General features: G+C 37.4%; 1 protein-coding gene across 4 annotated transcripts in view; it reads left to right on the top strand.

Annotated features, from left to right (window-relative positions):
• LIN9 (lin-9 DREAM MuvB core complex component) overlaps nucleotides 1–12,660 on the top strand; it is an 80,060-nt gene that overhangs the window by 27,359 nt on the left and 40,041 nt on the right. For all 4 annotated transcript variants that reach the window (XM_072830198.1, XM_072830197.1, XM_072830199.1 and 1 more), the window contains 2 exons: nucleotides 655–780; nucleotides 4,120–4,277. In XM_072830198.1, coding sequence (XP_072686299.1) covers nucleotides 655–780; nucleotides 4,120–4,277 — 284 coding nt within the window. The remainder of the gene's footprint in view (nucleotides 1–654; nucleotides 781–4,119; nucleotides 4,278–12,660) is intronic.

Genomic DNA, 12,660 nt, shown 5'->3' with positions numbered 1-12,660 from the left:
TGAGCCACCCAGGTATCCCCCTAATTTCTTTTTAAAAGACCTTATTGAAGTCTAATCTCTGTATCCAACGTGAGGCTCAGATTTACAGTCCCAAAATCAAGAGTCACATGCTCTACGTACTGACCCAGCCATGCCCCCCTGAAATTGTTTTATTTTCGTCCACTGATTTTTCCATAGTTTATGAGGCTTTCAGGGTATCTTGGTGTGATCTGAGTTCTAGAATTCCCAAGAACTGATATAACCCTCTAGAGTCCCTATTTTTCTAAAATTTACTTAATCTCAAAGAGGACTCCTTGCTGTTGGTATTACCTTTGGGACAAAGATACTTTGTAGCTAACATTGTTCATCCTCACTGGATGTAATGACAGTGCCAAGATATACTAGGATACTCATATGTGAGATTTAGCAAAAATCAGAGTCTCCTGGAATCTCCAGCACAGACATTTCTTGAGTAAATTGTATACATTAATTGTTTCACAAATGCCACTTTTAGTTTTAACAGTTTGAAATTGTGCCAATTTTGTATATGTCCTGGGTAGAAGTGAAAGATGCATTTGAGGATTAGTATAATGTTGAAAATTGTAAAGCATATTTTGAATTTATGCCTCTGAAATAATTGTGATTAACCACTAAATTACCATTTCTGTCTTACAGACCACTCTTTGAAGGTGATAATGACTTCTGTGTATGTCTGAAGGAATCTTTTCCTAATTTAAAAACAAGAAAGTTAACAAGAGTAGAATGGGGAAAAATCAGGCGACTTATGGGAAAACCACGGAGGTAAAAATATTTTTATTTAAAATAAACCAGTAAGTTAGTTGGTAGTATAATTACCACATTGATTACTTTTCATCTTTGCAAAGACTAGTCCTGAAACATAACTTTTCAGAATCATTATATTTTAAATATATCCTGATAACTAGCTTTTTTTTTTTTTAATTTTTATTTATTTATGATAGTCACAGAGAGAGAGAGAGAGAGAGAGAGAGGCAGAGACACAGGCAGAGGGAGAAGCAGGCTCCATGCACTGGGAGCCCGATGTGGGATTCGATCCTGGGTCTCCAGGATCGCGCCCTAGGCCAAAGGCAGGCGCCAAACCGCTGCGCCACCCAGGGATCCCATAACTAGCTTTATTTTTTTTTTTTTTTTTTTTTTTAATTTTTATTTATTTATGATAGGCACACAGAGAGAGAGAGGAGAGAGGCAGAAACACAGGCAGAGGGAGAAGCAGGCTCCACGCACCGGGAGCCCGACGTGGGATTCGATCCCGGGTCTCCAGGATCGCGCCCTGGGCCAAAGGCAGGCGCCAAACCGCTGCGCCACCCAGGGATCCCCCATAACTAGCTTTAATATAGGTGCTTTTTATATCGATGCATCTTAAGATTAAATACAGTTCCATTTTTCAAATTATAGGATTCGAACATAATTTTCTTACATTCTCTATGCCCCACTATGTTCCAAAAAATATTTAAGAATACACTAGAAAATATATTTGATCCTTTAACAATATGGAGGTTAGGGATGCCGACCCTGCACAGTCAAATCTTCATATAACTTTTGACTCCCCCCAAAACCTAACTACTAGTAGTTTACTATTGACTGGAAATCTTACTGATAATATAAACAGTCAATAACACATATATATTACTGTGTTCTTACAATAAAATAAGCTGGAGAAAAGAAAATGGTATTAAGAAAATCATAAGAACGGAAGATACATTTATAGTACCATACTATATTAAAAAATAAAATCCATGCATAAGTGGACCTGAGTGGTCACATCCTTGTTTTTTAGGAGTACACTATATTTAATGAAGCTCTCGGGGTATACTAATACATTGTTATCTTTTTAGAAACCATCTATCACCGCAAAAGCCTTCTTACATATTTTACTTTATATAAAAACAAGATAAAGGGGTAGGGTGAGATGGGTGAAGGGGATCAAAAGATAGAACCTTGCAGTTATGAGTCATGGAATGTAATGTATAGTGTGATGACTATAGTTAATAGTATTGTAAAGCTTTTTTTAAAAAAAGATTTTATTTATTTATTAGACTGTGAGAGAGCATGAGTGAAGGGTGGGGAGAGGGAGAGGGAGAAGCAGGCTCCCCACTGAACAGGGAGTCTGATGTGGGGCTCGATCCCAGGACCCCGAGATCATGACCTGAGCCAAAGGCAGATGCTTAACTGAGCCACCCAAGTGGCTGTAAAGCATATTTTAAAGTTGCTGACGGTAGATCTTAAAAGTTCTTATCACAAGAAAAAAAAATTGTAACTATATATGGTGACAGATGTTAACTAGACTTAGTGTGGTGATCATTTCACAATATATACAAATATTGAATCATTCTCTTGTACACCTGAAGGTTACATAGTGTCTTATATATCTATTATACCTCAGTAAAACAAAAACGCATTCTATCTAAAAACAAAAACAGAAAAACCCCAGAAAGAAAAATCAAGTGAATCTCTCCAATATGTTATTTTCTGAAAATTACTTTTCATGTGAAATGACTTTTCCCTTTGTAGTGTTATCTTGCTTTCTAACATAGCCACCCAGACATCCCTGGCTTCTTTGGTTTCTTAAAAGGGTTAAACATACACTGACCATACGACCCCGCCATTCCACTCTTAGGTATTTAGTTAAGAGAAATGAAAGCCTATATTTATACAAAAACCTATACACAGGGACACCTGGGTGGCTCAGCAGCTAAGTGTCTGTCTGTCTTTGGCTCAGGCATGATCCTGGAGTCCCAGAATCGAGTCCCACATCAGGTTCCCTGCATGGAGTCTGCTTTTCCCTCTGCCTATGTGTCTGCCTCTCTCTCTCTCTCTCTCTCTCTCCCTCTCTCTCTGTCTCTCGTGAACAAATAAATAAAATCTTAAAAAAAAACCAAACCTATACACATAAATGTTCATATCAACTTTGTTGTAATAGCGCCAAACTGAAAATAATACAAATGTCCACCAGTAGGTGAATGGGTAAACGGTGGCCATTCATAGAAATGGATACTGTTCTCCAATAAAAAGAATGAACCATTGGTACATGTAACAACACAGATTAATCTTGGAATAATTCTGCTGAGTGAAAGAAGCCTGACAAAAGAGTTCATTCTACATGATTTCATTTGTATAAGATTTTATTTTTATTTATTTATTTATTTTGTATAAGATTTTAAAAGGTAGAAACTATAATGACTGAGAGCACTTCAGCAATTGCTTGAGAAGTAGGGGTACAGAAATGGGAGGGATGCGAAGGAGGGATAATAAAATGCCACAAGGAAACTTTGTGGAGTGATTGATGTCTTCAAATGTTCATTATCTTGTCTGTGATGATTGTTTTATGGATATATATTTTGTGACACGAAAGCTATATTTAAGTTACTTTGATTCATCCCAGTATTTGAAAATAGAAGTAAAACAGTCCCTAAAGATAAGAGTAAATTCGGTATTTATGCTTCAAGGCAGGAAGTATGATTAAACATTTACACAGTGGTAAGCCTCATCTTTAGTTCTATATTGGTGTGCTCATGGGGTCACAGGGAAAATATCATGTTCTTCTGAATAGAATATTGTAATTGAACATTGTCCCAGAGGGAGTCCTATGATCCAGATGCAGTGTTGTCAGAGGATGGTGGACAAATCCTCCTGCTTTGTAGGAAAGGATGATGTAGACTTGCTTATAAATCTTTAAGTCTTGCAAAGTCCTGTTTTTAAAAAGATATAATTTACTTTAAAGATAATTATTATTTCTAAGAACTCATTTTTAAATACAATTACTTGAAAGAAAGAGAGGAAAAGAAGTAACAGTGAGATGGATGGTTTGATTTCAAGTTTTGGGTTTTTTTTTTTTTTTTTTTTTTTTAAGATTTATTCACTTTAGAGAGATAGAGAGTGAGTGAGCACAGAGTGGGTAAAGGGAGTGGGAGAGAAAAACTTTTGCAGACTCTCCCTGAGCTCGGAGCCCAACCTGGGGCTCAGTCTCATGACTCTGGGATCATGACCTGAGCTGAACCCAGGAGTCAGATCTCAGCCGACTGTGCCACCCATGGACCCCCTGATTGCAAGTTTTTGTATAGGATAGTTATCAGTTTATATGATTTTTATAATTTATTCTAGATGTTCTTCTGCATTTTTTGAGGAAGAGAGATCAGCATTAAAACAGAAACGACAGAAAATAAGGCTTTTGCAACAAAGGAAAGTTGCAGATGTTTCCCAGTTCAAAGATCTCCCAGATGAAATTCCTTTGCCTCTGGTTATCGGGACCAAAGTTACGGGTAAGTGAAGATAAGCTCCTTACCATTTTGCTTTATAATTTTAACCTAGATAACCACTAGACCAATGGCTTTTAAATTTAAAAAGCGTAAACTATAGTTCTATAGGAGTATATTATAGAAGTTATTATTTTATCATCTGTGATGTCTGGTTTTTTGGTGTTTTTTTTTCTTTTTTAAGATTTATTTTTTATTTATTCACGAGAGACACAGGGAAGCAGAGACATAGGCAGAGAGAGAAGCAGGCTCCCTATGGGGAGCCCAATGCGGGACTTGATCCCAGGACTCCTGGATCGTGGTCCTCAGCTGAAGGCAGATGCTCAACTGCTGAGCCACCTGTAATGCCTCAACTGCTGTAATGTCTATTTTTTAAATTACTTGGGAAAAAGTACAATTTATGTAATCAAGAAATAACAAAGGAGTTAAGTGAGTAGATAAATTAGTAATTATACTGAAAGGGCCCCCTAAAGCTCTCTAAAAGCAATATTTTAATGTTTTTATTTGATCTAGAGCAGGGGTCAGCAAACTATGGCCCATGGCCCAAATCTAGTTTGCTACATATTTATCTATGGTCTGTCAGATAAGAATGGACCTCATTAAGGAGGAAAGATGCTCTCAATTTAGTTCATACCTGAAACAGACTTAACAATAAGAGCAAGCAGGCAGGGCCAAAAAAATTTGCCAGTAATTTTTTGTCTACCAGAAAAAGTTCAACATATTGTCTAACATACAATACAAAATGACTGAACCTATGAAGAAACATGAACACAAGTTCTGTAGTCGAGAAAAAGCCATCAGTAGAATTAGTTGCTGAGATGGCTCAGATATTGGAATTAGCAGTGGCTTCAAAATGTTTGTTATAAAACATGTTCAAGAATTTAAATGTAAATGAAATCATAATGAGGGGGGATATCTCAGTAGATAGAGGAATTATTTAGATGTAACAAATTTAGAAGTGAAAAGTGCAGTATCTGAAAAGAAATTCTAAGTGGGCTTAAAAACAGATTGGAAACAGCAAAGCAAGGGTCATTGAATCTGAGAATATATCCATAGAAATTATCCCACTCTGAGAACAGGGTGGAAAAACTGGAGAAAACTGTAGTAGAGCCTCAGAGACCTCTGAGACAATTATTAAGCAATGTAACAGATGTTTAATTAGAGTCCCTAAAAGGAAAGGAGAGACACAATGGCCCCGGGGGGCGGGGGGAGACAAAGGATAAAATGTTCCCACATTTTTTTTTCCTTTGCCACATTTGTTTTTAAAAAGGTACAGATCCAAAATACTCTGAACCCAAGCCAGATAACCCACATGTATGCAAAGCCCATAATTAGATACCATACAGAAAAAGTACAGAGAAAATCTGGAAAGCGGTCATAGAAAAACAACATACTACATAAGAGGAACACTGATATGAATAGCAGCTGACTTTACATCAAAAAATATGCCAAAAAAAAAAAAAAAAAAAAAGCCAGAAGTAATGCCAAAGATATTTTTCAGATTGAAGGGAAATGATGGAACCGCAAATCTACAGAAAGAAGAAAACACCAGAAAATGGCAAATATGTGTAAAATAGAACAATCATGTTGTAAGCTTGTTGAATTTTTTATAAGACCATACAATGTTGACTATGAGTAGAGTGTAATAAGTAAAGACTGGGTATTCTAATCTGTAGAGTATTGAGGTTCAGAACCTTCAAGGTGCATCAGAATTACCTAGAGGGCTAGATGAAACAGATTGCAGACCCCACCCCCTTCTGAGTTTCTGATGCAGAAGATCAGGCGTAGGGCCTGAGAATTTTCATTTTTTAACAAGGTTCCAAGTGATGTTGATGCTGTTGGTGTGGGGTTATCCTTTGAGAACTAGTAGAAGGACCTACTTTTTTTTAAAGCGAGAGAGAGTAAAGGTATCTTTAGCAGGCTGCACACCCAGTGCAGAGCTGGATATGGAGGTCAATCTCACAAAAGATTGAGTCACAATCAAGACTCAGACACTTGGGATCCCTGGGTGGCGCAGCGGTTTAGTGCCTGCCTTTGGCCCAGGGCGCGATCCTGGAGACCCGGGATCGAATCCCACGTCAGGCTCCCGGTGCATGCTTCTCCCTCTGCCTGTGTCTCTGCCTCTCTCTCTCTCTCTGTGACTATCATAAATAAAAAATTTTTAAAAAAAATTAAAAAAAAAAAAAAAAGACTCAGACACTTAATCAACTGAGCCAGCCAGGCTCCCCAGGAGCTACTTTTTTAAAAAATGCTAAGAGGCATACTTAAAAAAGCCAATAGAGAAGTTAATTTTGAAATTCTAACAGTTAAAACATGATGAGAAAGAAAGGACAGGGAAACAAAAAACACATGGAGTAAATAAAAAATAAATAGCAAGATGGTAGACTCAAGTCTGATCCTATTTTCATTATATTAAATGTCAGTGAACCAAGCACTATACTGAAAAAGTAGAGATTATCAGACTGAATAAAAAAAAAAAAAAAAGAAGTGCCCAACAATATGCTATCTTTAAGAATTGTACTTAAAATATATAATCACAGATAGATTTTTTTTTTGTTTTTTTTTTTAATTCATGAGAGAGAAAGAGAGGCAGAGACACAGGCAGAGGGAGAAGCAGGCTCCATGCAGGGAGCCCGACATGGGACTTGTTCCCCAGACTCCAGGATCATGCCCTGGGCCAAAGGCAGGCGCTCAACCGCTGAGCCACCCAGGTGTCCCGAATCACAGATAGATTAAACAAAAGTGTGAAGGGACTCCTGAGAAGCTCAGTGGATTAGTGTCTGCCTTTGGCTCAGGGCATGATCCCAGTCCTGGGATCGAGTCCTGCATCCGGCTCCCTGTGAGGGGCCTTTGCCTGTGTCATTGCCTCTCTCTGTGTATCTCTCATGAATAAATAAATAAAATCTTTAAAGAAAAAAAAAGTGTGAAAAAGATGTGGCATGCAGATACTGACCACAGACTGTTGAGGTGGCTATATTGACATTAGACAAAGTAGAGTTCAAAACAAGGAGTATTACCAGAGAGAGAGAGGAATATTTGATAATGATAAAATGGTCAATTCAGCAGAAAAATGCAACAATCCTAATTACATTCATTAGTAAGTCCCTAATAGCAGAACTTTAAAATACTTAAAGCAAAAACTGAGACAGCTAAAGGAAGCTATATACAGAAGATCATATGGTAAATTTTAACACCTCTCTCCCAGGAACTGAGAAGAGGGAAAAAAATCAGTACAAACATAGAGAATCTGAAAAACACTGTCAATTATGTCAGTTGATATATATTTTTAAAGATTTTATTTATTTGAGGGCAGCCCCGGTGGAGCAGCGGTTTGGCACCGCCTGCAGCCTGGGGTGTGATCCTGGAGACCTGGGATCGAGTCCCACGTCGGGCTTCCTGCATGGAGCCTGCTTCTCCCTCCGCCTGTCTCTCTCTCTCTCTGAATGAATGAATGAATGAATGAAATCTTTAAAAAAAATGATTTTATTTATTTGAGAGAGAAAGCAGAAGCTTGGAAGAGGGGCAGAGGAAGAGGGAGAAGCAGACTCCCTCCTCAGCAGGAAGCCCAATGTGGGGCTCGATCCCAAGACCTTGAGATCATGACCTGAGCCAAAGGCAGATGCTTCATGGGCTGAGCAACCCAGACCCCTCCTAAATAAATCTTTAAAAAAATATATATCTGTTCTGGGGTACTTGGCTGGCTCAGTTGGAAGAGCATATGATTCTTGGTCATCGATTTGAGCCCCCATGTTGGGGGTAGAATTTAACGTCTAAAAAAAAGAATTAAGGGATCCCTGGGTGGCGCAGCGGTTTGGCGCCTGCCTTTGGCCCAGGGCGCGATCCTGGAGACCCGGGATCGAATCCCACGTCGGGCTCCCGGTGCATGGAGCCTGCTTCTCCCTCTGCCTGTGTCTCTGCCTCTCTCTCTCTCTGTGTGTGTGATTATCATAAATAAATTTAAAAAAAAAAAAAAGAATTAATAGGGCAGCCTGAGTGACTCAGCAGTTTAGCGCTGCCTTTGGCCAAGGGCCTGATTCTGGAGACCGGGAATCGAGTCCCACATCAGGCTCCCTGCATGGAGCCTGTTTCTCCCTCTGCCTGTGTCTCTGCCTCTGTGTGTGTGTGTCTCATGAATAAATAAATAAAATCTTAAAAAAAAAATAAATTTTTTTTTAAAAAGTCAGTTCTGCCAAGATTGATATGCTGAGGCAGACAGTCCAAATCACAGTGGACATTTTCTTTTTTCTAATTGAAATTGATATGCTTATTATAATATTTCTATGAAAGTGGGAAGGATAATCTAACTCAGAAGTAGATCCTCACATATGTGCAGTTGACTTCCCAAAGGTATCAAAGTATTTCAGTGGAAAGGAACGGCATTCCAGTAATGCTGGAGTAATTAGATATCCATATGAAACTTGGCGTTTCCTCACACCATGCAAAAAAACTTTACCTAGGATGGACCAAAGGGCAGGGACCTGAGTGGTTCAGTCGGTCGAGCATTTGCCTTCATTGCAGGTCATGATCTCAGGTTCTTGGGATGGAGCCCCGCATCAGGCTCCCTGCTCAGCGGAGAGTCTGCTTCTCTCTCTGCCCCTCCCCTCTGCTTGTTTTCTCTCTCTTTCTGTCTCTGTCTCTCTCTCTCAAATAAATTAAGTCTTAAAAAAAAAAAAAAAAAAACCAAAGGGCCAAACATGAAAGCTAAAATTATAAAGCTTCTATAAGTAAATACAGGAAAATATCTTTGGGATTTGTAAATAGGCAGAAATTTCTTGGATCTGACAAAGAAGATAACAAAAGATGATTTTTAGGTTTAATTTAAAAACTTGCTCTTTAAAAGCACCATTAAGAAAATAAATAGGCAGGCCACATATTGAGAATAAATATTTCCAAAATATATATTTGAAAAAAGACCTGTATCTAGAAAATATAAAGAACTCTAAGTTAGTAATAGAAAGGCAATCTGGTTCAAATAACTAGACAAAACACTTGAATGGACACTTATGAAAGGAAAATATATGAATGGCCAATAAGCATATAAAAAAGTACTCAACATCATCAGTCATTAAGAGAATGCAAATTAAAAGCATAATGAAGTACTCACACCAGAATGGCTAATGTTGAAACAACCAATGCCACCAAGTGTTGTTAAAAATGTGGAGCTACCATAGTTCCTGGGCTTTTTTGGTGGTATTGTGAAATGGTCCGCCACTTTGTAGAAAAGTGTTGTAGTGTTTTACAAAATTAATTCTATGCCTGCCCTGTGATCGGGTTGTTGTCTTCCAAGGTATTTAATTAAGAGAAGTGAAAACAGCTGTCCACAGAAAGCTAGCTATGTCCTAGAATGTTCATAGCATCTTTGTTCACCATTTTAAAGCCAAAACCTGGAAATAATGGGAAAATGGATAGATGTGGTATTTTCTTATGATAGAATACAAATTGGCAATTAAGAGAAACTAGCTACTGACATATAGATTAACTTTTGCTGAGCAAAAGAAGCTGAAAACTATAGAATGCATTAGGGTTTCATATCTATGAAGTTGTAGAACAAGCAAAATTAATTCATGGCAGAAAAATAACAGAAAAGTGATTACTGCTGAAAAAGGTGTTGACTAGGAAGGAGGAAATTTCCAGAGTGATAGGAATATTCTGTGACTTGATAAAGGTTTCTTTTACATGGATATTTGTCATAATTTATAAAATTATACACATTTTTAAAAGATTTTATTATCATATATATATAAATAAATTATTATTTATTCATGAGAGAGACAGAGAGAGAGAAGCAGAGACATGGCAGAGGGAGAAACAGGCTCCATGCAGGAAGCCTGATGTGGGACTGAGCAACTCAGGCACCCCAACATGACTGTTAACGGTTGTGTCGGAATTTTGATTTCAGTTCCAGTCATGATCTCATGGTTGTGAGATTGAGCCCCACGTTAGGCTCCGTGTTCAGTGCAGAGTCCGCTTGAGATTCTTTCCCTTTCCCTCTGCCCATCCTGTTTGTCTGTGCATGCTCTCTCTTTCTCTCTCTAAAATAAATTAATAAATCTTAAGAAAGAAATGACTGTTAGGGCAAAAGCTATATTAGAGACAAAGAAGTTTAAACCAAAATTTTTTAAGTTTTTGAACCAGTTAGTTTCGAATAGAAGTTAGTCATCCCTTGAACCGATAGATACTACTTTAATAATTGGGGAACCTGACTTGACCTTCAGGCAGAGATCTGTGGAAGAGGGGCACAAATGTCATCTGCAGATAATTTATTTAAAATGTGGCAATATCTTTTTTTCTTGATCTATGAAAGTAATATATACTCAAAAAAAATCCCCAGTAGCTCCCTTCACCCCCCGCCCCCAGCTTTATATTTCCTCCTCTAAAGTTTGGTGTATTTAGGCCTAGAATACATGGACTAATTACCATACATGTCACAATACTGTACACACTACAATACTGTACATGCGACAGTACCATACAGGCCACAAATTAGCTTGTACTCCCTCCCAATTTTCCCTTGAGTTAGTTGCTTTATATTCAAATTCCTACATTTTTCATTTTACAAGTATTCTCTCAGGTTATTTTATATACTCAAGTGCTTTTGGAGAAGACTCACTGATTTCTAACAATTTTGTTGTGGTTTGAGCATGCACTTTGTATGACTTCAGTTCTCTTGAAGTTATTGAGACTTGTTTGGCCAGCAGATAGTCTGTCTTACAGAATGTCCCATGTGTGTTCCAGAGGACTGTTGTGATGCTGGGTCACACATTCATATGTGTTAGATCAAAATGGTTGAGAGTGTTGTTCATGTCTTCTATATACTCACTGATTTTTCTGTCTCATATCAACTACTGAGAAAAATATTTATTTTGTTTTTACATTCTGGCAGTTTTTGCTTTGTGTATTTTGGTGCTCTATTAAGGTATACATGTATTTTTTTATTTGTCATATTTTCCTGATACATTGACTCTTTCATCATTATGAAATGTCCCTTTTTGTTTCTAGTAATATTCCTTATTTTTAATTTTTGTCTATTATTAGTATAGCCATTTTGCTACTCCTACAGTGATTGCTACCTTGGTGTATCTTCTTCTATCTTTTCACTTTCAGCTTCTTTGTGTCTGAATCTAAACATGACTCAGGCATTTAGAAATATATAGATAGCATATAGTTAAGTCTTGTTTTTTTTTTAATATTTTATTTATTTATTAATGAGAGACACAAAGAGAAAGAGAGGCAGAGACACAGGCAGAGGGAGAAGCAGGCTCCATGCAGCGAGCCCGACCTGACATGAGACTTGATCCCGGGTCTCCAGGATCACGCCCTGGACTGAAGGCAGCACTAAACCGCTGAGCCACCCAGTCTGCCCTTGTTTGTTTTTTTTTAATCCAGTCTACAAAGCTCCACTTTTTGATTAGTGTTTAAGTCCATTTGCATTTCATGTAATTATTGATATGGTTGTGTTGATGTCTGTAACTTTGCTATTTGTTTACAATATGTCTCATCTTTTATGTTCCTTTGTACCTCCTTTGCTGCTGGCTTTTGTGTTACACAAATATTTTTAATATACAATTTTAATTTTTCTTTTGTTATTTTTGAGGGGTTTGTGTGTGTGTTTGCTTTAGGCAGTATGATGCATTTTTAACATGTCACAACCTAGTTAAGGTTAATTACTGGCTTCTGGTGAAATATAGCAACTTTGCTTCAGTTTAGCCCCATTTCTTCCCACTTCCTTTTTACTGTCGTCATCATCTGTATTACATTTATATCTGTGATAAACCTGGGTATACAGTATTATAATTATTGCTTTAAGTGATCTTATGTTTTTAAGATGAAATTAAGAGAACAGGGAAGAAAAGTGTGTATGTATGTATTCTGTACACACAGTTTTTTATGGGTACCCACATATTTAAAATTTCTGGTGTTCTTCTTTCCTCACTGTGGATTTTAGTTAATGTCTGGTATTTCCTTTTATCTCAAAGGGTGTTTTTTAGTATTTCTTCCTAATTTGTTTTGTAGCAACAGATTCTCTAGATTTTTATCAGAGAATGTCTTTATTTCTCCTACGTTTGTGAAGAATAGTTTCGTGGGATTCAGAATTCTTGCTTATTTTTTCTTATTGGCACATTGAATATATTGCTCTATTGCCCTTGACCTTCCTTATTTCTGATGAGATTGTGTCTAGTGAGATGTACCTGTTAAGCGTGTTGCTATTCTTCTATATATGAGGTCATTTTTCTTTTGATGTTTTCTCTCTGACATTGGATTTTGGAAATTTCACTATGATGTTTTGAGTATGATGCTATTTGTATTTCAGTGAGCTCTTTGAATGTTCAGTGAGCTGCTTGGATTGGTAGGTTAATTTTTAAATCAAATATGGGAGATATTTGGCCAT

Source organism: Canis lupus, chromosome 6 (assembly GCF_048164855.1).
Source record: "Canis lupus baileyi chromosome 6, mCanLup2.hap1, whole genome shotgun sequence".
In the NCBI taxonomy this organism is placed as follows: domain Eukaryota; kingdom Metazoa; phylum Chordata; class Mammalia; order Carnivora; family Canidae; genus Canis; species Canis lupus.
Note: the sequence above shows the minus strand (reverse complement) of the source record. Positions and strands in the feature narration are given on the sequence as shown.